We start from the raw sequence: 24,053 nt of genomic DNA, 5'->3' as shown, positions 1-24,053 counted from the left end.
GCATCAAAATACATATATAAAAATGTCGGGTAATGTTTAACTGCCGAACATTATTATTGCAATGTAGAAACTTCATATATAATATTTTATATCCTGCCTGATGAATAATCATGGTTGTAAAAATAAATGAATGTTGTATGAATTATACTATGTTATATGTGAAATCATCCAATTTATTATATTGGCGATGACAAGACAAAGAACCTGTAATAATATATTGGATATTTTATGAAATACATTATGGGGAATGATTGGAAAATGCCATGGTAAGTGTGAACTATTTTGTAAATGTGATGTTTGTTTGAGCAATATGAATGTATTGGATATTTATGAAATTAAATTATGGATAAAGATAAAATTATATATGAAAATGAACTTAATTTGGGAAATATAGTAATGGTATATATGAATAATAATCATGAAATCTGATATCGAAATATTGAGATAATTATGAAATTGAACAATTATATCTGATTTAACATGAACAAAGTAATGAATTATTAAAATTGCTGACAAAAAAAATAGATTGATGGATATATGGTGATTTTTGGGAAATTGGTTAACAATTGAAACAAATTGAGTTTATCAAATTTTTACTGAATATGGGAAAACATGGGTTTATTAATGATAAAGTAAACATTACATAGAGACTGAGTTTATGGATTATGATTATTGAACTATGACATAAAGATATAAAAACGTTGGGCTCTCAAATCACATGACCTATGCAAAAACTAATGGGGTCTCCGTGAGCCAGATGTAGCCGTATATGGGTTAAAGACTAATTATGTCTTGTGTGATATATGGATATGGATTATCTCATGGGCCATCCAAGTATGATAGAAATCTCTTGGCCAGATCTAGGATAACGGTGCCCTCCCAATCTACAATGGACTCGATAACGATATTCCTGTGAGAGATCAAGCATACAATGGAATCGATAAGATTACTCCGGTGGGATATCTGGATATTGATATTCCGGTGAGAGATTAATCAGCAATGGAATCGATATTGGTACTCTGGGGGGGGGGGGGTCCGTCGATATTGATGCTCCGGTGGGAGAATGAATTAACAATGGAAATGATTTTGATACTCTAGACGAGATCAATCGTCCAACGGCAGCTAATATTGATGCCCTTTTGAGAGATCAAAATTTTGATTGGGGGGAGAGGAGTGGATGTTATAAAAGGGTAAAGGTAGATGGAAACCAAAGACAAAGATTTTTACTTTAAGTCGTGGATGCCTTTAGGAGATAAAGGCTTCCTTTCTATTAGGGAAATGTAGTAATTTAGAATATATGCATTATAATATATATATATAGATAATATTGATATAATGATATATATGTGTGTATATAGTCGGGTAATGTTTTCAATGTAGAAACTTCTACTATAATATTTTATATCCTGCCTTATAAATTATCATGATTGTATAATTAAATGAATGTTGTATGAATTATACTGTGATATGTGAAATTATCCCATTTATTATACTAACTTGAATTAACATATGATTTATTCTAATTTATAGCCCAAAAATAAACCTATTAAAATGAAAAGGACCGCTATTGCGAAAGAAAGTATGTAAATACGATACGGGTCATCGTTCTTTTTGGAGCCGACAGCTAAAACGTGTATTTTGGGAAATATTTTGTCCCTGCATAGTGCCTGATGCATACCATCGTATTATTTTATTTATTTTTTCAAATATATGTTGCATATTAAACATTTTACCTATATTATAAAGTTAACTCCTAAAATAACATTCCAGAATTTGATTTAAAACCCATTCAGGGATTTAACAAAAAACACGTTTAACAAATTGTCCCCCCTTTTTATACAAAAAGTTGACACGCGGTTAAAACAAACCAAACTTGTTTAATTTGATTATTATTTATTAAGCAATATAATATTTAATTAAGCTATCAAAATTATTTATTGGTATTTAATTTTATCTACAATAAAATATGATCAAATGAACCCTTAAAAATTATTTTTAAACCACGTAACCTAAATAAAGATTGCTAAAAAAATTTTAAATTTTGGAATATTTATTTTATTTGAAGTTGTAAAGAAGATAAATAATCACTTTCATCCTCTTTCTCAATATTTTAATGATAATGATCTCGGTGTAAATAGCAAACATGCCTTATAAAATATAAGAAATAAGGATAGAAGATTGTGCATATTTTATTAAAATACCTGAAAAACTTTCGACGCTCCCACTAAACACGCAAGAGCCGATGAGAGAGTAGCGGAAAATATGCCAGCTGTTATTATGGGCCCAACATATGAAATCATTTCAGCAGCCTTTGAAGATAAAATTATAGGCGATTATACCATTTTTTGTTATATTAATAACTTTTATTTTTTGTAGTTTTTCTAAGACTGTGCCGATCCACAAATTATTCACCTATCCGATCTGATATTACTAAAAAATCGATCTGATATTTATATTGATTTTTATTTACCATCTATCTTTGTATCAATGTCATAAAAATATCCATATTTTTTATTTTAAAAAAACCAACTAACCATCACGAATGATTAAGTGTTTTTTTTTCCAAAATCTCATTTAAAATATATGCAATGTTTATGGGTGAATGTAGTGCTGTTTCAGCTCCATTTAACCAATTTTTAAAAATGTTAAATCAAGATTTTCGCAAAAATATTATTAAAGCCTCGAAATTTCGCCAATATAGGTTCAAACTTTTATGCCATCTGTGGGAAAAATCAATAAGTTGGAGTAATCTTTTAACCAAAATCTCAAGTTAAACGTTTTAAAAATTGGTTAAATCGAATCGTTTAACAATACTAACTGAATGTAACTCATTAGATATTTAAAAATCCTTTTCTTGTTGCAAATAATATAACAAAAAATAGTGTAAAATTTTGAACTATTTTTTACAAATAAATTGTATTAGCGTATAAGTCGAAAGGCTGCATGATAGGAAAGGCTAAAAAATAATATTAAAAATAAAAACAAAGAAAATGATTAATGAGAAATTTGATCTTTAAGAAAAAAATATTATAATAACATTACATTATAATATATTAAAAAAATAGAAATTTTAAGATTTTTTAAATTTTTTATTTATTCTTTGATATAATTTGCGGTTTTAATTTAATTTTGTTATATTAATTTTTATATTCTCTCCCAAAATCCTACCTTCAGCCTCATCGTGGCGGGGGAGTGGCAACGTCTTTTGGCGGCAAATGGAGGTCTAAAAGGTTCCCTGTGATCTGGGTCTAGAATAGGATCACCGTCTCCTCGACGGGGTGTAAAAACCACTTAAAGAGGTTGATGTCAGGAAGGGCATCCGATTGTAAAAACCTTGCTACAAAAATTTCCCTATGGTTACAACAAAGCATGGGCGGGGTACAGCCCAAAGTACCCCGTGGGCCTCCTCATCCGCCTACGACAAAAAGAAGGATGGGAAACCTGGTGGAATCACTATTCATGAAAATGAAACCTATGACGGTCATAAACGACCTGATAAAAAGTGGAGAAACCAGTTTACGGGAGATCGAGTTAGGGTCGCGACATGGAATGTTGGGAGTATGACGGGAAGAGCGGGAGAAGTCGTCGATGTATTGCACAGAAGACATATAGATGTGTGCTGCATACAGGAGACTAGATGGAAAGGAAATGGGACCAGAATGATTGGCAAGACTAGCGAAAAGTATAAATTCTTTTGGCAAGGAGGTAATGATGGTAAGGCTGGAGTTGGGGTATTGGTTGCGGAGAAATTGGTAGACAAAGTAGTCGAAGTGAGAAGGCTAGACAACCAGATAATGGTTATCAAGATGATTATTGGTAGAAAGCTATATAATATGATCTCGGCATATGTTCCTCAGGTTGGAAGAAGTGAAGAAGAGAAAGATGTATTTTGGGACAGTCTATTGGGGGTGACATCGAGACTGGCAAATGAAGAGGTGATTATCCTGGCTGGCGATCTGAATGGACATGTGGGAGCGAGTAGTGAGGGTTATGAAGGAGTACATGGAGGGTTCAGTTACGGCATGAGAAATTTGGAAGGAGAGAGGATTTTAGAATTTAGTGATGCTATGGATATGATTGTTTGTAATACAATGTTTAAGAAAGAATCAGAGAAGCTGGTGACTTATAAGTCGGGTAGTACCAAAAGTGTTGTGGATTACTTGTTATTAAGGAGATGTGATCGATGTATAATAAAAAATGTGAAAGTGATACCGGGAGAGGAATGTATAAATCAGCATCGACTAGTTGTAGGAGATCTCACTTTAAAGGTGCCAGGGTCACTAAAAGAAAGTTTGTCCCAAGGCTGAAGGTTTGGAAATTGAAGGAAGAGAATGCTAGACGTCAATTCAATATGGCATTGGCGATTAGGGAGGCGGAGGTGGCACAAGCATCTGGGGTGAATGACAAGTGGGAAGCCATGAAGAAAGCTTGGGTAATGACAACTGAGGAGGTATGTGGATGGACAAAAGGGCCGCCTAGACATAAGGAGACTTGGTGGTGGAGCCCGGAGGTAGCGAAAGCCGTGGATGAGAAACGGAGGTGTTTCAAAGTATGGTATAATAGCAAAGAAAATAGTGATAATGATATTTACAAGATGGCTAAAAGAAATAATTAATAGCGAAGGAAGAAGAAAAAAGACACGAGTTTGCTAAAGAAATGGAATGTGCTGATGGAATTGGAAATATGGTTAGAATGGCAAAACAGATGTCAAAAAAGAGGCAGGATGTGATAGGTGTAAAGTGTTTGAAAAATATGGAAGGAAAAATGACGATTGATAGTAGTGGTATTAAGAACACCTGGAAGATTTACATGAAAGGACTTTTGAATGAAGAAAATGAATGGAATAATAATATTAGTTGTGCAAAGGTAGAAGGTCCAGGGTGTAAATTTGGCAAGGACGAGATAAAGAGAGCAGTGAAAAAGATGAAGAAAGGGAAGGCATCGGGTTTAACGATGGTGGTATCAGAGATGTTTAAAGGTTCTGATGATTTAGGGATTGAATGGTTAATGAATTTAGCAAATCAGATTGTCACAGAAGGTACTATTCCCGAGGACTGGCGAAGAAGTATAATTATCCCAGTATACAAGGGGAAAGGTGATCCTTTAGATTGTGGGTCTTACAGAGCTATTAAACTCTTGGAACATGCAATGAAAGTATTTGAGAGAGTGTTAGAAAAGCGGATAAGGGAACAAATCAAAATTGATGAAATGCAGTTTGGTTTTACATCGGGAAAAGGCACGACAGATGCAATTTTTGTGGTGAGACAAATTCAGGAGAAGTATCTTGGGAAGGAAAAAAAACTCTATTATGCGTTTGTTAATTTGGAGAAAGCATTTGATAGGGTGCCGCGTGAGATTACAAGATGGGCCTTGAGAAAATCCGGTGTGGAGGAATGGTTAGTTACCGCAGTGATGGCAATGTATGTTGGAGCACAAACAGCATTACGGACGGATTATGGTGATAGTGACAGCTTTGAGGTGAAGGTAGGACTTCATCAAGGATCCGTGCTGAGTCCATTATTATTTATCTTAGTAATGGATGTGGTGGCTAGAGAAATGCGTGAAGGACTTCCCTGGGAGATATTATATGCAGATGACCTTGTATTAATGGCAAACAGTGAGGGAGAATTGAGGGATAAAGTTAGTAAATGGAAGATGACTATGGAAGCAAAGAGCCTGCAAATGAATGCATCAAAAACAAAGGTGATGATTGGTGGGGAAAATCTAAAGATAGAAGAATCAGGTAAGTGGCCTTGTGGTGTATGTGGGAAAGGAGTTGCTAGAAATTCTATCCAATGCACCAGATGCCAGAAATGGGTACATAAAAGATGTAGCGGGAAAAAAGGCAGTTTGATGTTAGAAAGAATGACCTTTATTTGTAAAACATGCATGAAAGGGATACATAATAATGATAACCTAAAAAATGGTGGTCTGGATATTGGCAATGGGTTAACCCTAGAAAAAGTGGATAAGTTTTGTTATTTAGGTGATATGCTAAACGCAGATGGTGGTGTAGATTCTGCTGTTGTTGCAAGGATCAGACAAGCTTGGAAGAAGTTCAGAGAGATGTCGTTTATTCTTACAAATAAAAAAGTTTCTCTGAAGTTAAAGGGGAAAGTTTACGTAAGCTGTGTGAGGAGTTGTTTAGTTTATGGCGGTGAAACATGGGCAATGAAAGCAATTCACGAAGCCAAATTAGAAAGAACAGAGATGAGGATGGTTAGATGGATGTGTGGGGTATCTCTGAGAGAGAGAAAAACTAGCAAGGAATTGCGAGCAAGATTAGGTATAGAAATGATTGGTATGGTAATGCGACGAAATAGACTAAGATGGTTTGGGCATGTGGAACGTATGACAAGAGATGACTGGGTAAAGAGATGCACAATGATGGAAGTAGGAGGATCAAGACCTAGAGGAAGACCCAAGATGACGTGGACAAATGTGATAGCGGCGGATATGAGAAGCTTGAATCTTACAAGTATTGATGCTCAGGACCGTCAAAAATGGAAAATAAAAATCAGAGGGAAAACTGGCCTACCAGGGTAAACCTGGAAATCGCCATAAAACGGAGAAGATATTAATTTTTATATTAAATTTTTAATTAAATTATATTTGATTATGATTTTATATGAATGTAATTTTTTAAAAATAAAATTTTTAAATTTATAATTTTATTCTATTTAAGTTTTTTTCAAAACTAAATTGATAGTAAGCATAAAGATATTGTAAATACTGGATTAAGAAGTAAATGACAAATATAAATTTTATGATGTATTTTTTTTGGTTTTAGGTTCGAAAATTTTTTTTGTCGCGAAAACATTCTGAGGGAAAAGGCTAAGATCTTTTACGTAATTTCGAATATTATTATATCATTGTATTCAAATATTTTTCGAACTGGAAACGTAAAATTCTAACCAGTTTTAGATAGGAAATTTAATTCTGAGTATGAAATTAAGCTTAAGATGTTAGCCTTTTCCCTCTGAATGTATTCATGACAAAAAAAAAAATTTCAAACCGGAAACGTAAAAAAATATATCTAAGCGTTTTTAGATAAGATTTAATTCTGAGTACATTTATATAATAATATTTGAAATTACATTTAAGATCTTAGACTTTTCCTCCTGTATGTTTTCGCGACAAAAAAAATATTTTTCGAACCGAAAACATAAAAAATACATCTACATCTAGGCATTTTTAGATAGGAAATTTAATTCTGAGTACGCAAATCAGAAAATTGTATTCGGATACAGATACTTTATAAAATTTTGTATTTAAGATACAAGATACTTTAGAAAAGTTTCAATAAGATATAAGATACAAGATACTTGTATTTTTTTTAAAAAAAAGTATCTACAAGATACTTTTTAAAAAAACTTTAAATAGTCAAAATCAAAATATATAAAGCTTTATTTTCTTATCTATAATATAAATTTATAAAAAAATATTTAAAATAAATTGTAGAAAATAACAAATTTATTATAAAAGATAATGCGATATTCCATTTAATAATTATATAATTAGTAAATAACAATAAATCAGTATTATTTTTTAATATTATTAATTTTTCATTCAATCTTTAGAAGATTTGGTTTATTATCCATATTAGCAAAGCTAAATAATCTTTCAACGGGGGCTGAGGAGGATAATAATGTGTTATATTTAATAAATATTTCTTTTATATATTTATAACTATTTAACATATTTATACTCCACCTGTCATCTTTCATATAATTTAGGACCTCTAATTCAATATCATTTATTGAATTATTAGAATTGGATGTGGTACTTTTAAAACAAAAGTAATCATCATCTTCATCAATTAAAGATTTTGTTGACGTATTAATTTCAATATTATTTTTAAAAATAATTAAAGCTTCATGTATTAACAAATCCTGAAGGTATTTTTTTTCTTTTTCACCATCAATCCAACGATTTTTAAAATAGGGATGAGATATAGTTGCCAAAAATGCACAGTTATTATCAAAATCATATATATTTTTAAATCTTATTTAAAGAATTTTCTACGGCAATAGCTAATGGTTTGCAAAAATGTAGATCAGTTTGAATTAAATTTGTAATTTTTTAACGACATTTAATATTGAAACTGATTCTCCATAATAGCAGTTGATTTCACTCTGTATTTTGTCAATCGCTATAGCCAATGGGGCCATTATATTGCAATATTCTTCTAAATATTGAATTTCAATATCTCTTAATTTAGGAAATTCTAATTTTTGACATAATTTAGGAAGTTCGCCTTTAAATTTTAATAAACTATGAAGACTATCATACAAACTATTCCAACTAGTGCAACAAGGTGTAACTAATTGTTTTCCTAAAACTGCTTTGATAAGTTCTGCAGTTTTAGGCCTATTATTTGCATTCCATAGCTTAGTACATTTAGATATTGCAGGATGATGAATTTTAGAAATGTTAGGATAATAGCTCTCTCGACATCTGTTGTGGCAATTAGACTTATCGTATTGCACAAACAACGAATGTGTTGAGGCAATGTTATTGAGGCTTCTTTATACCCTTAAATAAACAAATAAATAATTTTATTTGAATAAAATTGTTTTACTAAATTTAAAATATCATAATAAATTTTAAAGAAGTATTAAATAATACTTTCAATGATTTCGAATTCTATACATTCATCATCATTGATGTCAAAGTCATTCTCTACAGCTTCCACAGAATATCCAAACTCCTTGAAAGCTTTCTTAAAGTTAGAGCCGTTATCTGTAACAGTTGCTATAACTTTTTCGTCAATACCAAAGTCACGATGAATTTCTTTATTATGATCATCTTGAAGTACTTCAAAAAATTTGCCATTAAGTCTGTTTAGTTTTTAAATTTATTGTTATAATTTTCGGTTGAAGAATCATCTGAAGACGAAGATAAACATATTATTCTATTTTCTTCTTCTATATTAAAATAGACAGATATAAAACGATTCAAATATGGTAGTTCTAATTGTTAGCAAATTGCTATATGACGTTGGACTTCATATATCAATAATTATCTTAAAATATCTAAATTTTGATTAAATTTTTCATTTAAATCTTAAAACAATATCATTTTAAATTTTAATACTATTTAAATTAACCAATATAAATTTTTTTTAAAGTATCTGTATCTTTTTGAATACAAAGTTGGTTAAGATACAAATACTTTTAAATAATATGTATCTTAGATACTGGATACAAGATACTTTCCAAAATTTTAAAAAAGATACAAGATATCCGCGATACTGCCCAACCCTGAGTACAATGATATAATATTATTCGAAATTACATTTAAGATCTTAGTCTTTTCCCCCTAAATATTTTCGCGATAAAAAAAAATTTTCGAACTAAAAACCAAAAAAAATACATCATAGAATTTATATGTCATTTACTTCTTCAGTACTTACAATATCTTTATACCTTTATCAATTTATTTTTGAAAAAAACTTAAAAATAGAATTAAAATATAATTATAATTTTTTTTTTTAAATTGTAATCATATAAAATCATAATCAAATATAATTTAATTAAAAATTTTATTTAAAATTTAATATAATAAAACCGCAAATTATATCAAAGAATAAAAAAAAATTGAAAAGATCTTAAATTTTCCATTTTTTAATGTAATGTTATTATAATATTTTTCTCGTTATTTTTATTTTCAATATTATTTTTTAGCCTTTCAGATCATACAGCCTTTCGACTTATAGACCTACCCGTATTTTAGCTCCTTTCATTAATTTATTATTATGAAATTATTCTAAAATAAAAATATGATTATTGAGATCTGTAAATCATAGCCAGGTGGGCTGGGTCTATTAAAAAAATAATTTCGGTTCGAGCTGGGTTAAATATATTTTTAAAAATTTCGGGACGGACTGGGTCTAAATTCTTAAATATGATTATTACATTTTGTCAAATAAATTGATATATTTTAAAATTCTTAGAAGAAACAAGGCGCTAATATTTTTTATTTATAAAATATCTTTTTTACAATCAAAAAAATATTAAATTTTTCTATATTTAAATAAATTCGGGCCGGGTTGAGTGGATAAATTAATTTTTATTTCGGGTCGGGCTTTTCGGGACAAATAAAAAAATTCGATCAGAATCGGGCCTTGCCGGATAAATTTTTTAAAAACAATTTCGGGCCGGGTTTGAAAAATTAGGCCCGATACAAATCATTAATATATATACAATCATAAAATAAACAAAAACAATATAAAATATCGAATCGGCCGATATTTTTAAAATACAGATCCGATCCTATATTTAATATCAGCACATGCCCTAGTTCTTTCAAGTTTTCTATTTTGGGGGCTGTTCTAATTTTTTTAAATGTTAATACCCTTAACGTTTTTACGTTGTCAATTATATATTTGTTCTGTGACAAACAACACATAAGCGAAAATATTTTATCTAAAAACCACCCATAAAGATTGCGTTTTTTTCACATGTTAATTTAGATAAAATACAAACATCGGAGCGGGGAGGTGTCTTATATTCTTAGTTCTTTCTTAATTTTTTTGGAGAAATCCCAATATATTTGATTTTTAATATATTAATACACCCACATTAAAGTTTTTTTTAATCGTTGGCCATTATTTTTTCTTTCTGACTAATACATATGCGATAATAGTTATATTTATTTATTTTACTCATATATTGTTGTGTCATTTAGGTTATATCTTAATTCATACAATATTCTAAAAAAAAACACCCCTTGGAATTATTGTTTTTTTGATTAACGCTTTTTCGTAAATTTTTAATAAATTGAAGCGAAAACAATATAATTTACCTGGTGTGCTGCGATTATGCGATCAATATTATAATTTGTCTTACCTTTATTTAACATTATTATTTTATCCTAATAAAATAACTTGTTTTAAAAGTGTGTAGCTAAAGATAAACCCTATCTTGTTGCGCGGATTTCGCAGAAAGTAGTTCTTAATTAAAAACTAGATAAAATCAACTTTAAAAGGTTCATACGTCGAAAGACGCCTGTAGAATCAGCGGCCCCTACAACGAGGGGGGGGGGTCCGAAGCAACAGCTTTTAAAAATTTGTGTGGGAGTACATTTTTTTAAAAAAATTTTATAAAAATTAAATTCTTTTATTGTTTTGTTACATCCATCTAAAACCAAGTAATCTCTAGTTTATGAATGTAATGATAAGACCCCACCCCCTTATTATTTAATTTTATATATATATTGACGAAAATTTTGATGTTATTTAAGTGCTTTTACAATCATAGCCCTAATGGTGTCAAACATGATCGATCCGAAAGACTATACTCAAGAAGCATAGATAGCTAGTAATCGATCCAATTCTCAAATAACCCGAAGAAATAAAATAAAAATGATCATTCAAAGTCGATAATATAGAAAAACTAAAGAAAAGTTATAAAGAGTCATTTTTTAAAAACTGCCATTTGTGAGAATAGATTGATTATAGATTCGGATCTAACTGGAAAGTCATATTATATCAAAAATATTATTAAATATTTCTTTTTAAAGGTTCCACTATTTCTTTTTAAACCTGGTAATCATTAAGAAGTCCATATTTACAACTGCCTGTCTTACCGCACAGTCTAAGGTGACTAGTGGGTTTGATTAATTGAGCCGTAGATAGTGGAATCGAGTTATTAGAGTCGAATAGATCTTTCATATCTCCAGATGCGTCCCTTAGCATAACAGACCCAAATGTCCAAATCATGAAAATATAAGAGGTTGCCGTTATCAAGATTGCAGTGAAAGTTCCCTTGGGGATGGCTTTTTGAGCGTCCTGAAAAGATAAAATTTAAATAGGAATAAAGTGAGGAATTAAGGTAGGACCAAATTTGGTTAACCATAAGTAAAATAAAAAAAACGAAACAAAACAAAACAATGAACTATTATTGAATAATATACTATTTAATTAATTTTCATGATTAGTAAAATATAATATTTTATCTCATAGATGACGTGAAATTTAAAACAAATAATTTATTGCCCTTTATCCTTGAAAAAATCAATTTTCATTAGTAATATAATATAACACTTTATCTCATAGATGGCATAAAAGTTGTTTAATTAAATAAAAAATTTAAAAAAATATATTTATTACCTTTTTCCTTTATTTGTAATCTTTCTATAGAAAAAGAATAATCATAATTGAGAAATAAGTTAAAGAAAAATTAGGATACTTTAAAACTAGAATAAAGATGAAAAGAGTTATGAAAAAAAGCTCATGAAAATAATTTTTAGTTTAATATACAAAAGATAGTATAAATAGCGTATTTAATTTTTTGAATGAGTTTTCCAACAGGAAACCCTGTACATTATAAAAATGATTATCATGAAACCTTTAGGTCCCCAGATATATTTGCTCCGGCTAAAATACCAGTAGCGGACGGGAAGTATATCGCAAAAATTGAGAAAAAGGAAGCGCCTTTATGAAAATCGGAGAAAAAGTTTTCTTTTAATAAGCCACCTGGTTAAATTTGTTAATAAAATATTTAATTAAATAATTTATAATATGAATATTATTTTTTTCGTATAGGCCTTCTGAAAATTTTAAACGCAATTTTTTTTAAATAATATTGTTTAGCCTATATATTAACAAATTCAAATTTAAATGGAATATTACTTGGTTATTTTTATATTTTATATTTACTGATTAAAAATATCCAATTCTAAAATAATGAATACCAATGTAAAATTCTCGGGAATTTCGGGGAATATCTGGGCATTTCAAAAAGCTTTGCAAAAATGTCCCAAATTGGCTAAAAATTTATTGCTATGTTTATTGCAATTTTGGAATTGATTAAAAATATCCAATTCTAAAATAATGAATACCAATGTAAAATTCTCGGGAATTTCGGGGAATATCTGGGAATTTCAAAAAGCTTTACAAAAATGTCCCAAATTGGCTAAAAATTTATTGCCATGTTTATTGCAATTTTGGAATAGGTTCGTCCAGAATAAGACCGAATTCTTTCCGAAGCAGCATTCGTCGGAGGAATCGATATTAGTTTTATAGCAATTATACTTATAGGTTGGTGCACACAAAGACCTTTCCACCATATAGGTTACTTTCCCATATCCCCATGTTTTCCCAAAAACCACTCTTTGATCGAAATTCTGCAAGATTGGCTAACAACTCCGACATCAAGATCGTTTCTGCAATTAGGGCTTTGACTAACCATGCCAGATGATATATCTCATCATTGATTTCCAAAATCATTAAAACAAGGTTCAACTATGTTTGACACAAAATGATAATTCGTGAAAAACGCTTTCCGTCTTTTCACTCACAGTAATATATAAATATCTGATCATTTTAAAGATTCATATTTATTTTAAGAAATAATGGAAAATGAATTCTACTTGAGATATGCTCGATTTATCACTTTTTAATAGCAAATTTGAGAAATCGGAATAAAATATTTACAAGGGCTACCCAGAGATCGTCATCCAGAATTAGTATGCCTTTTTTCTTTCAAAAATATGAATGGTAATTTCTTGCAAGGTCTCATAAAAACCTTTCTAATATAATGGCTGCCCCATCCCATCTCGTTTGGGTAGGAAATTTCAATTGATTACCTCTACATGTTTAACAATAGATTTTCCTTTAAAATTCGTTTTAAGAACATTTTTAAAAACGTCCTTAATAAGAAGATTTAATACATGGGATGGCAGCCAGCACAGGCCATTTTTGGGTTTAAATCTTGAATTATCTTCCAAGCTTTCTTCATATTACTAGCATTATCAGTAATTAACCTGGAAACTTTTTTTCAATATCCAATCAATTTATTGCAAAATTTATGAAAATATAACTAAATATATGTAATTTTGTGATATAGTTCAGTTTAAAATATAGTAAATTTTTTAAGGATATCAAATAAAATCAAATATAAAAATTCCTTGAGAAAAATCAAAATATTGTGAATGGTAAATGGACAATCTTTTTGTAATTATTCAATGTACTTGGAAACTTTTTCTAACGATATTCAAATATTAGGAATTAATTAAATTTTCCCGAGAATTTTAATGGAAATTTTGAATTTCGTTCTCAATAATATGCCTGAAATTCCTGAGAACTTAGACCTTAAATTAGTAATAATAAAGCGTTTTCAAATTCTAAAAAATTTTGCCGCATTTTAAAAGCTGTATCAATTTGCTGCCTATTTTTTTAACATTGTATATTTTGGAGTGTTAAAGAAGTCAGCCTGACATCTTGTATTTAAAATTCTTTACCCTTTTTCAATAAGAAGAAACTATAACTGCAAATGCAACTTATAAAATCTGGTTAATCTTAGGGATGAGCCGATATTTTATATCGGATCGGTCCGATATTTCACCATGTTAAAATATCGGTTATCGGCAAATATTATAAAATTTTCCGATTTGATAAAAATGGCGTTTTTAACAAAAATAAAATATAAAATTTTTAAAAAAGGTTATATCTAAAAAACCATTTATTTTTATAAACAAAATTGAAATCCATTTTTATATTTATTTTTTTAATAGTATAATAATTAGTTAATAAACATTCTGCCATATTGTTATTTTTTTGCATTCTGTTTATAAAAGTATGCAATAATCTCTTCAGAATCTGTTTTTAGTGAAGCTAGTGATATTGACAGTCCTCATACCGCAGATTGACCTCTGATAATTGAAAATTTTGGTATTTCTAAAAAGAAATCTTCGATATATGAATTTTAAATATTTATTTCAAATTTCATAGTATATTTGTTTATTACTTATTATGTAAATAGATTAATGTTATTACTTATTATATAAATAAGTGATTTATCAATAAAAATATTTTATACTTTTAGAATTGTAATTGAATTGAATATAAACAATAACTGTTCATTATAATATATTTAAAAGACATATTTTATGGTATAGTTAAATTATAGATGTTATACTAATAAAAAGTATATGGGTCCATGACAAATCGACCAGCGATCGACCATCTCAAAAATGAATGAAACTCGGCATGTTAGTTATTTATGTTGTAAATTAATAAAATCAAAATTTTAGAGTGCTAGCTAAACCAGATCCAAAGTTATAACGCCTTCAAAGTCGAAAATAGCGAAGTGTGTGATTTCATTAAATCTTGTTATTTTAAAAAATACTTAAGATAGAGTTACAAATTATCTATCATTTTATAGCCCTTAAAATTTTACGTTGGAAAATATTAAAAAAAAATTTCAAGTGTTTTCTTATTTCCGGTAAAAATAAGAAATTAACATTGTTAGGAAGGGATTTTTTTGGGGTGTTAATATTCACTAAAAATGTTTATTACCTTTATATTAAACGATTTATTAAAAAATCTCTATAGCCATTCTTGTTTTTTTAATTTTATTTAAATTTTTTTAATTTTATAAATAAAAAATGCAATATAGATGGCGTTATATTAAATTTTTTATAATATAATTTTTAATACAAATATGAATTTATGATTAAAATTAAAAAATTAATTGAGTATAACCAAGAATGATGTCCTGGGGCTATATGTAAGCAGGCAGTCGATATAGATATGATTATTAGGACGCTATATTGCAAAATAAACAATTTTAAAATTTTATACACAAACAATATAAAAAATACCTCTTTTTTGTAATCTTATCCCATTTTGTGCTTATTAATAGAATTTCTTAAGACGATAATTTGTAGGTACGTCCTGTCACTGTAATAGGATCTATTACTGTTATTATTTGATTAATGGGTAACCATATCTTTTCCACAATTGTGGGGTAAAAGAAGGATGGTGATGGTCCGTGGGGATGTAAAAAGGAAATATATATCTCCTCAGTAATTTCATTCCTTAGTACTGTGGCTAACCACCAAGAATCGTCATAAACACATGTTACGAATCCTTTAATATCGGCAAAAGACAATATCGGCATTTGAGATATTGTTATTTGAAAGTCCTCTGCATATGAATATATTTTTGATTTAAGTTTACTTAAACTCAAAGGAAATACAGCATGTATTTCCCGAGTTCCTGGAATGGGACGAGCTAAATTGAATCTTTCTCGTAGTTTAATCTCTTGTAAATTGTATTGCTCATTGGTTATATATGTAAAATTTACTGATGGCATGATTTGTTTTGCAAATTGATATAAATCAACCTGGCGTTAAAATGTCCAGAACTGATGCGCTGAAGGCTTGAATGTGCTGCTAATCTTTTTAATGTTACGTCAAGGCCGTCACATGGACCTTTTCCATGGGATGTAGCTGAAAAATGTTATTCAGCGGCTACACCAAAATCTGATTCATGATAACACAGATTTATAAAAGATTTTCTGTTTTTATATTGCGCAGCACCGTCAGAGCAGTAATATATTTTGTTTGGCTTTTTGCTGAATTGATTGATCAAAAAATTTATCATTTTAGTCTGGTATAAATGTACTGCAATAACATTATTTTGAAGTGACTCTGATATTACCATATAATTAAGGTTTTCTATATTGCCCTTATTATTATAATATGCTATCATAGGATGAATAGTGGCTTGATTACTATTCCAGTGGAATCCTTAAACAGTGTCTTGGATTATAAATGCATAATTTTCAGAGATATCACAAATTATCATAAATTCATTTGGTTGTAAAAAATGTTTAAGTTTTGAAAAATATGATGATTAATTGGTAGCGATGATAGGAATAAAAAAATAAAATAAGCTGATAAAATCGTTATTTTCAAAAAATAAAGATAGTAGATCCACAACAATGAAAGGATATATCTACAAATTATGGCCTTAGGAATTTCTACTAATAAGCGCAAAATTATAATAGTTTGAATATTAAATTTTAAAATGTTTATTTTACAATATCGCTTCAATAAAATAATATCTGTATGGGCTGTCTGCTTACATATCGCTCCAGGAGATCATTCATGGTTATATTCAATTAATTTTTTAATTTTAATCATAATACTATTCATATTTTTATTAAAAATTATATTATAAAAAAGTTTATATAACGCCATCTATATTGCATTTTTTATTTATAAAAATAAAAAAAATTAAATTAAAATTAAAAAACAAAAATGGCTATCGAGATTTTTTATTAAATCGTTTAATATAAAGGTAATAAACATTTTTAGTGAATATTAATACCCAAAAAAATCCCTTCCTAACAATGTTAATTTTTTATTTTTACCCGAAATAAGAAAACACTTGAAAATTTTGATTTTTTTTAAATATTTTACAACGTAAAATTTTAAGGGCTAAAAAATGATATATAATTTGTAACTTTATGATAAGTATTTTTTAAAAAAAACAAGATATAATGAAACGATTTTCGACTTTAAAGGCGTATATCTTTGGATCTGGTTGAGCTAGCACTCTATAATTTTGATTTTATTAACATTTACAACATAAATAACTAACATGCCAAGTTTCATTCATTTTGTTTTTTTGGTCAATTTGACGTGGAATCACCCATATTTAAAATTAAACCATTAGTATCTTTATAGAATACAAAATTAGATATGATATCGAATCGATAATCGGCCGATATCCATTTATTATCGGGAATATCGGATCGGATCGGCCTCCAAAAAGTGGTATCGGTACACCCCTAGTTAATCTGATAATATAATGTCTGTAAAGTAAATAGGGCTCATGTATCAGCCTATTGATCCAAAATATAATAAGATTGGTATTAAACCTCGTAATCATATGTTTTTAAAAGAAAACATAAGACAAGAGACATAATCGAAAATAGAGAAAAAACTACTTTAAACACGAGTCGTATAAGCGAAAAAAAAATTATCTACCTTGATATCCTAAAAGACCTTTGGCCTTTTTGACGTTTGGAATAGGAAGAACCGTGCCTAAAAAGTAGTCTAGGAAAGCCAGTAACAACAAAATCAAAAAAGCGACTTGGGCCTTCATTTATTTTGATTAAAAAAATATTAAAAAATCTTTTAAATTTGATGCCTAAATATTATTTTTTAATTTCCGAGAATTTGATTAATTTATTTTCCAAACATGTATATTTTATTTTGTTTTTTTGACTCAATCATTAAATAAAATCTTATACATTTCTAACTGCGAAATATGCTAATTACATGAGCGAAATAGGAAAAAATAAGATACTATTTTTACCTTAGATTCCCATTCCATCCCAGCGATTACTATAATTAATAAGAGCATGGCTGTAATGCAACCAACTATTCTTATCCAATTTTCTGCGCTAATTATGGTCAACAAATGAGGACCGTGTTTCTGTATAAAAAATTTTTTTTTAATTTAAAATATTTTCAAGACAATTATAGACTCGATACCCCGAACCTCAGTTAAATATCACACATTAAATTAATTAAATATAGTATATTATTAATTAAATATTCGAAATTAGTAGTATACATCACACATCTCATCGTTATCTACCTTATATCAAAAATATTCACCCAACAAATAAAGAGATATTTTTTATAGTATTAAATCTTTCTAATTTTAATCCATAGGACTTAAAATCAAAGGATTGATAGTTGCTCATATTCGCTTGAAATCGAAAGAAAAAAAATGTTTGAATATTTTAAAAAACTTAAACCGATATGAGATCGACAACCGTTTCCGCCAATCCTACTACGTTCATCGATACAGCTACGGTGCTAGCAATAGAAAAAACTACGCCTATTGCACCCCCGAACTCTGGTCCGAGACTTCTGGATATCATGTAATAGGCTCCACCTTAAAAAAATCGATATTTTTTAGATAATAACCATGTGGATTATTTATTAATTTTTTAAAGTTTATTTTAAAAAAAAATTTTTTTTATCGCAATAAAAATTTATGGATAATTTTATATCAAAAATTGTCCATAAAGTTACTGTCAAAAATATTCAATAAAGTTATTTCAATTTAAGAATAATTTTGAGTTCGCGTAAATTTGCATCACGGGATCTAATTTATATTTTACTTTAGAGAAGTGCTGGATGTAAATGTTTTAAATAGTTAAGGATAGGAATTACTCAATCGAGGCCTAGTCAAGTTACCCAATAATCACTATTAGTATTTACAAAAAAAAGGAGCAAATATGTTAAACATCTATGAAACTTTTTCCCTAAAATTAAATAAGATTAATCGACAGAATCTCGATTTGCAATTAGATTTAACGCGATATTGGCAAAATAATTAGACAAAGATGAAAATCGGTAAATGGTATACACTTAAACTAATAATATTCTCATTTTTAACAAGTAACAAGGAGTCAAATCAATAATTTCCCTTCTAAATTCTTCAAAATAAATATTTAGTCCGATGTTATTAGATGAATAATTATTTGTTTCTTCTAAGTGTCCCGCTTTTAAATAGTCTATACATTTGTAGTTTACTGATTTATTTATTAAAAAAATAGTCGTAGGTTGCAATTTAAAAGAATTTTTTTAACATAAACATGATACATTATCTAGGCCAAATATTTGCTAAAATTCTTAAAATTTTTTTAAAATTATGGTTAAAAAATTTTTGATCCACGAAAAGATATTGTTAAAATTTACAAAAATATAAATATCATAATATTTGGCTCAAATTTTACGGAAGTATTATCAAAGTATTAAATAAAAAAATAAATGATCGTGTTTTGGATTTGAAAAAGGGACCTTCGATTTTGATATTAAAAACTTTTAAAACGATGAATGCTATTGAGTTTTTTTAAATTGTTGGTTATAATTAATTATATATAAAGTATAAAAAATTAATATATCATCTCAAACATTTAGTTATATCTATAATGCCACCTTTAACAATTTATTATTATTTCAAACATGAATAGTTTACCTTAATTTTTGACGAATAGAATATCTTTTGTTAGTATATATTTAAGTAAAATATCATGTCCTTTTAATATGGCGATAATATCTTATGAAATAATTGGCTATAACCCAGTGGTATCCAGGAATTTATTTCGGAACCCGTCGAAAAATGGCTAGGGGTCGCAATCCTCAGTGCGGATCAGAACCACATTTGGCCAATAATAGCCATTCTGGAGATCGATATCACACTTATTCAGCCTTTTCTTCTAAGCTCCCAATTATTGTTCGATTAAATCAATGAATATTTGATTTTACTCTACATTTTTTTATACTATTTTATATTTAATGGAGAATTTATATAGTTACAATAAGATCATAGACGGACAAGTGCGAAGCCAGAAAACCAAAAAATGTAAATTATTAAATTTTAAAAAACCTTCTTCATTAAGTGATCGGTGATTTTAAAGTTAGAAGTGCCTATTATGAGGTGTTCTTAGTAAAATTGGGAACTGGCCTAATAACTTGTCTGCAAAGCTTTATTGAAAGCGATAATTTTTACATACGAATATATCAATAAATAACTTAATTATACTAGTATTTTATGCAATATCTTTCAAAAAAAATGAAATCGATTTAAATTGGCATAAAAATCGCAGAGTATTTTAAAATCTAAAGAAATTAGTTATATATTGACGAGGAATTTCATAAATTACGTGATTGTCCAGTTCAAAGAGTTTAAAGCAGAGGTTTTTTAATTTTGATATCCACATATCTTAAATAACACTAAGACACGCCTATCGTTCAAATATTATTATAGATTAGTAGAATAATATTATAAAATAAATCTTTTTATTCTCCATTTTTTAATGTGTAAAAAACCTCGATTTTGCAGATTAATAAGTCTCTAGATCTAGCCAAAAGAGGGCCAAACTTTCTGTCAACTTTTGGTGAAATCTTTTAGATAATATTTTTTAGCTAGAATATTAATTTATCGGTTTTTTACATTTGGATAATTTTATAAATCAAATAAATGAGATGTTCTTGATTCATCAAGCAATCCTTACATATCTAAAGGCTATTTCCAAATATATTAAAATTATTATACCATTATATCCATTAGAATTTCCTCAAATAAATGGCATTTTTTCCTATAAGAATAAAAATGGATACAGGAAATGGTACCTCTGAAAATAAATTGAATGTGTTAGCCCGTGTATATAATGGATAGGGATTTGACACATGATACTGTCAAATCTTTGGAAAAAGCTCAATCACATGAGAGAATGCATATATTTTTTTCTATAAATATCTTTCCAGCTTATATATGTATACCTATAAATGAATCGAATATTTGCATAATTCATATTCGATTCGTATTTTCGAATCGAATAATTCTTTATTTGTATTCGTACTAATAATAAAAATATTATTCGATTCGAAAATTTTAGAAAATCTTAAAAAATTTTTTAAATGAATTTTACAATATTTTTTTTTAATTTATGATTTCATCTTGAAAGATATACTGTCCATGAAAATTATAAAAGATTTACTTATAAAAGATTTACCTATAAAAGATTTTTTATTAAACATATTTGGAATTTTAGGTAAAATTTGATCAAAAATCTTTCTTCTTTAAAAATATTTTTCTCAACAAATTTTTTTCAAACTCTGGAAAAATTAGATTAATACAATTTAAAAAGTGATTTATAGATGTAGAAATAAGGTTAAAAAAAATAAAAAGTTCTGTAAGGAACATGTTAAATACTTACAAATAGTTTTAAATACTTTATTTATGAATAAGTTTTACTATTTACGAATGGTTTCGAATATTTACGAATAATGCCGAATATTATGCCATAAATTTTGAATAATATGAAAAAATGAAATTATACGAATAATTTTGAATAATGGATAAAAAAATAATATATTCATATTCGAATTGAATATTTTTATTATTCGTAGTCGTAAAATATGAATCCAATCAAATAATTCGTTTTAGGATATGAAATAGAATTTTTTTTGTGAATTAATCTTTACATAAAACATTTGAATTTTTTAAATATAATTTATATATTCAATTTGGGGCATTTAACTAATCATAATTCTTATAAATAAATATACAATTTAACAGCATACTTTTATTTTATAGTGATTCATAATAGTTAAGTAGGATATATATTTTATAACAGCATATTTTGTGCATACATTTATAATTGATAATTTTGCAGATTTGGGCTTTATAAATAGTCATTTTTTGAGTCACTAGTCCTAATAAATTCATGAAAATTCCGATGTTTAAAAAATTGTCCCCATGAAAAGAAAATTCCTGGCCAGGCGCTTGTAAACGGACACGCTTATATAAATGAGTGTTTCGGTATTACTTTACATACCAGAGGAAATCATGTATCATTTTTTACGTGTTGGTGAGAATTGGAGTTAAGGATAATGTTTAAATGGAATTTATAAATAAAATGAATGTGAAAGAGTTTTGTTAGTCATTAAATGGGAAAATGCAACATTTGATTTTTTTTACTTCGGGGGACCTGTTTCATCCTCAAAACGGGTCCCTTAAACACGTCATTGCTACATCCGAAAACAATATAGTTTTAATCATGCATGGGGGTGGGAGGTTTACATGTTTTTGCTAACAAAGATAGGAATCTATAAAACTAACAAATTAATTTGATATTCCTTTTTTAATATCGCCAATTTTCGCTAATTATATTTATTTAAATATTTTTTAGACATAATTATGTATGTTGTATGTTAAGTTATTAAAGCTAGGTTGTCATTATTGATTTATTAAACAATAAATCTAATAAAGGATGATTTAAACAATATATATAAATGATTTAAAAAAGACATAAATTGTAAGAGCAGTGTTTTTTTTTAATCAACAAAATAATTTTTATATATAGATTTTTTTATTGTATTTTTTTGAAGATTTTTTTATACCGCAAATTATTTTGGTAAGTTTGTAATTTATCAGACACACAAATCTGAGTTCAAACTATGTTCGTTTTATTTTTTGAAGAATGAGCGTCAAAAACAAATAAAGTGTAATTTGATTTGAAGAGTTTCGTATAAATCAATAATAATATAAACTTCGTTATAATCTATAGCTAGAGATAGATTTTGATATATGATAATTTAAGTTAAGTCAATGTTACAACAACAGAACTCGGAAACGGCTTTATGTGATATGGGATTGGGCCAAAATGTTTAGATCGGATTTGTGATTAAAAACTCTTGAAGAGGAGAGGGATACATTTTAGAGATCTGGAAGAGCCAAAATACTTCAATCCAACCCGATCCGTAGGGAGAAAAGCATTTTCCCAACTCAACCCGGGCAAAATAATCGACCCAACTCGAACCCAAGCCGATCGGTCAAAATCTAAGAAAAATTTACGCCAAAATTTTTTTTTGGTAATAAATAATCTAAAATTAACAAATTTATAAAATAATATCAATATGATTTATTTATACCATTGATTTCAAATTGTAACAATATTTCCAAACCCGACTCAATCCACCTGAAACAAAAATTTTACAGACCCAACCCGAAGTAAAAAATTATCACAATTTCCAGACTCAACCCAAACCTGGTCGTTGGGTTAGCTTTCAGGTTTTGCATTAACCCAATTTGTTGAATTAAATTTTTTTTTACCTCCTTTGACTTCACCATTGGTGCATATAGCGGACATAGACATAGATGTAATGCTAGTTACGACTACAGATAAAAGAACTATTAATGTGGCATACCCTTTATATATTTTTTAAATTAAAAAAAAATTAATATTATTTAATGTTAAAATGTAAAATTAGCAATATTATGCAAAAATTTGATAATTAAATTCATATTATAATTATAAATTTGATCTATCAATACAGGCATATTTAAATGTATTATTTTATTTTATAAAAAAGTTAGACGCTTTTATAAAGCAAAGATAACAATAAAAATCATAAGTTCCGTTCTGCCCAATTATTTTTTAAATATCTTTGATAAAATTTCAAGTATTTGCCTAATTTAAACATTAAATTGACCAAAGTCGGGATAAAAAAACAACAAAATTGACCGGACTTAAAAAAAAATATTTTTCTATAAACCGGGGCCGGGACAAAAATTACAAAACCCGGGCTTGGCCGAATATTTTAAAACTCGACTATTATCATGTATAATATAAAAATATAATATATTTAGCAATTTTATCATAGAATGATAGACTATATTCATTCACTTCTCATATTTCCTATTTCCATTTCAAAGTCATTTATATCACTCGCTA

The 24,053-nt window shown here is 28.1% G+C and overlaps 1 protein-coding gene across 2 annotated transcripts in view; it reads right to left on the bottom strand.

The window, feature by feature from the left end:
• The window catches only part of LOC135923194 (solute carrier family 12 member 1-like), a 55,794-nt gene that overhangs the window by 20,820 nt on the left and 10,921 nt on the right, over nt 1-24,053 (bottom strand). Inside the window, exons 4-11 of one of the 2 annotated variants that reach the window (XM_065457809.1) lie at nt 23,432-23,527; nt 18,561-18,700; nt 18,113-18,232; nt 17,782-17,893; nt 12,351-12,478; nt 11,546-11,791; nt 2,202-2,309; nt 1,544-1,667 (exon numbers count right to left, since the gene is read on the bottom strand). In XM_065457809.1, coding sequence (XP_065313881.1) covers nt 1,544-1,667; nt 2,202-2,309; nt 11,546-11,791; nt 12,351-12,478; nt 17,782-17,893; nt 18,113-18,232; nt 18,561-18,700; nt 23,432-23,527 — 1,074 coding nt within the window. Of the gene's footprint in view, nt 1-1,543; nt 1,668-2,201; nt 2,310-11,545; nt 11,792-12,350; nt 12,479-17,781; nt 17,894-18,112; nt 18,233-18,560; nt 18,701-21,571; nt 21,650-23,431; nt 23,528-24,053 lie in introns of those variants that run through there. The other variant, XM_065457810.1, reaches the window with a different exon arrangement.

This window comes from Gordionus sp. m RMFG-2023, chromosome 2, assembly GCF_954871325.1.
Source record: "Gordionus sp. m RMFG-2023 chromosome 2, tfGorSpeb1-WG-v2, whole genome shotgun sequence".
Classification (NCBI taxonomy): domain Eukaryota; kingdom Metazoa; phylum Nematomorpha; class Gordioida; order Chordodea; family Parachordodidae; genus Gordionus; species Gordionus sp. m RMFG-2023.
Note: the sequence above shows the minus strand (reverse complement) of the source record. Positions and strands in the feature narration are given on the sequence as shown.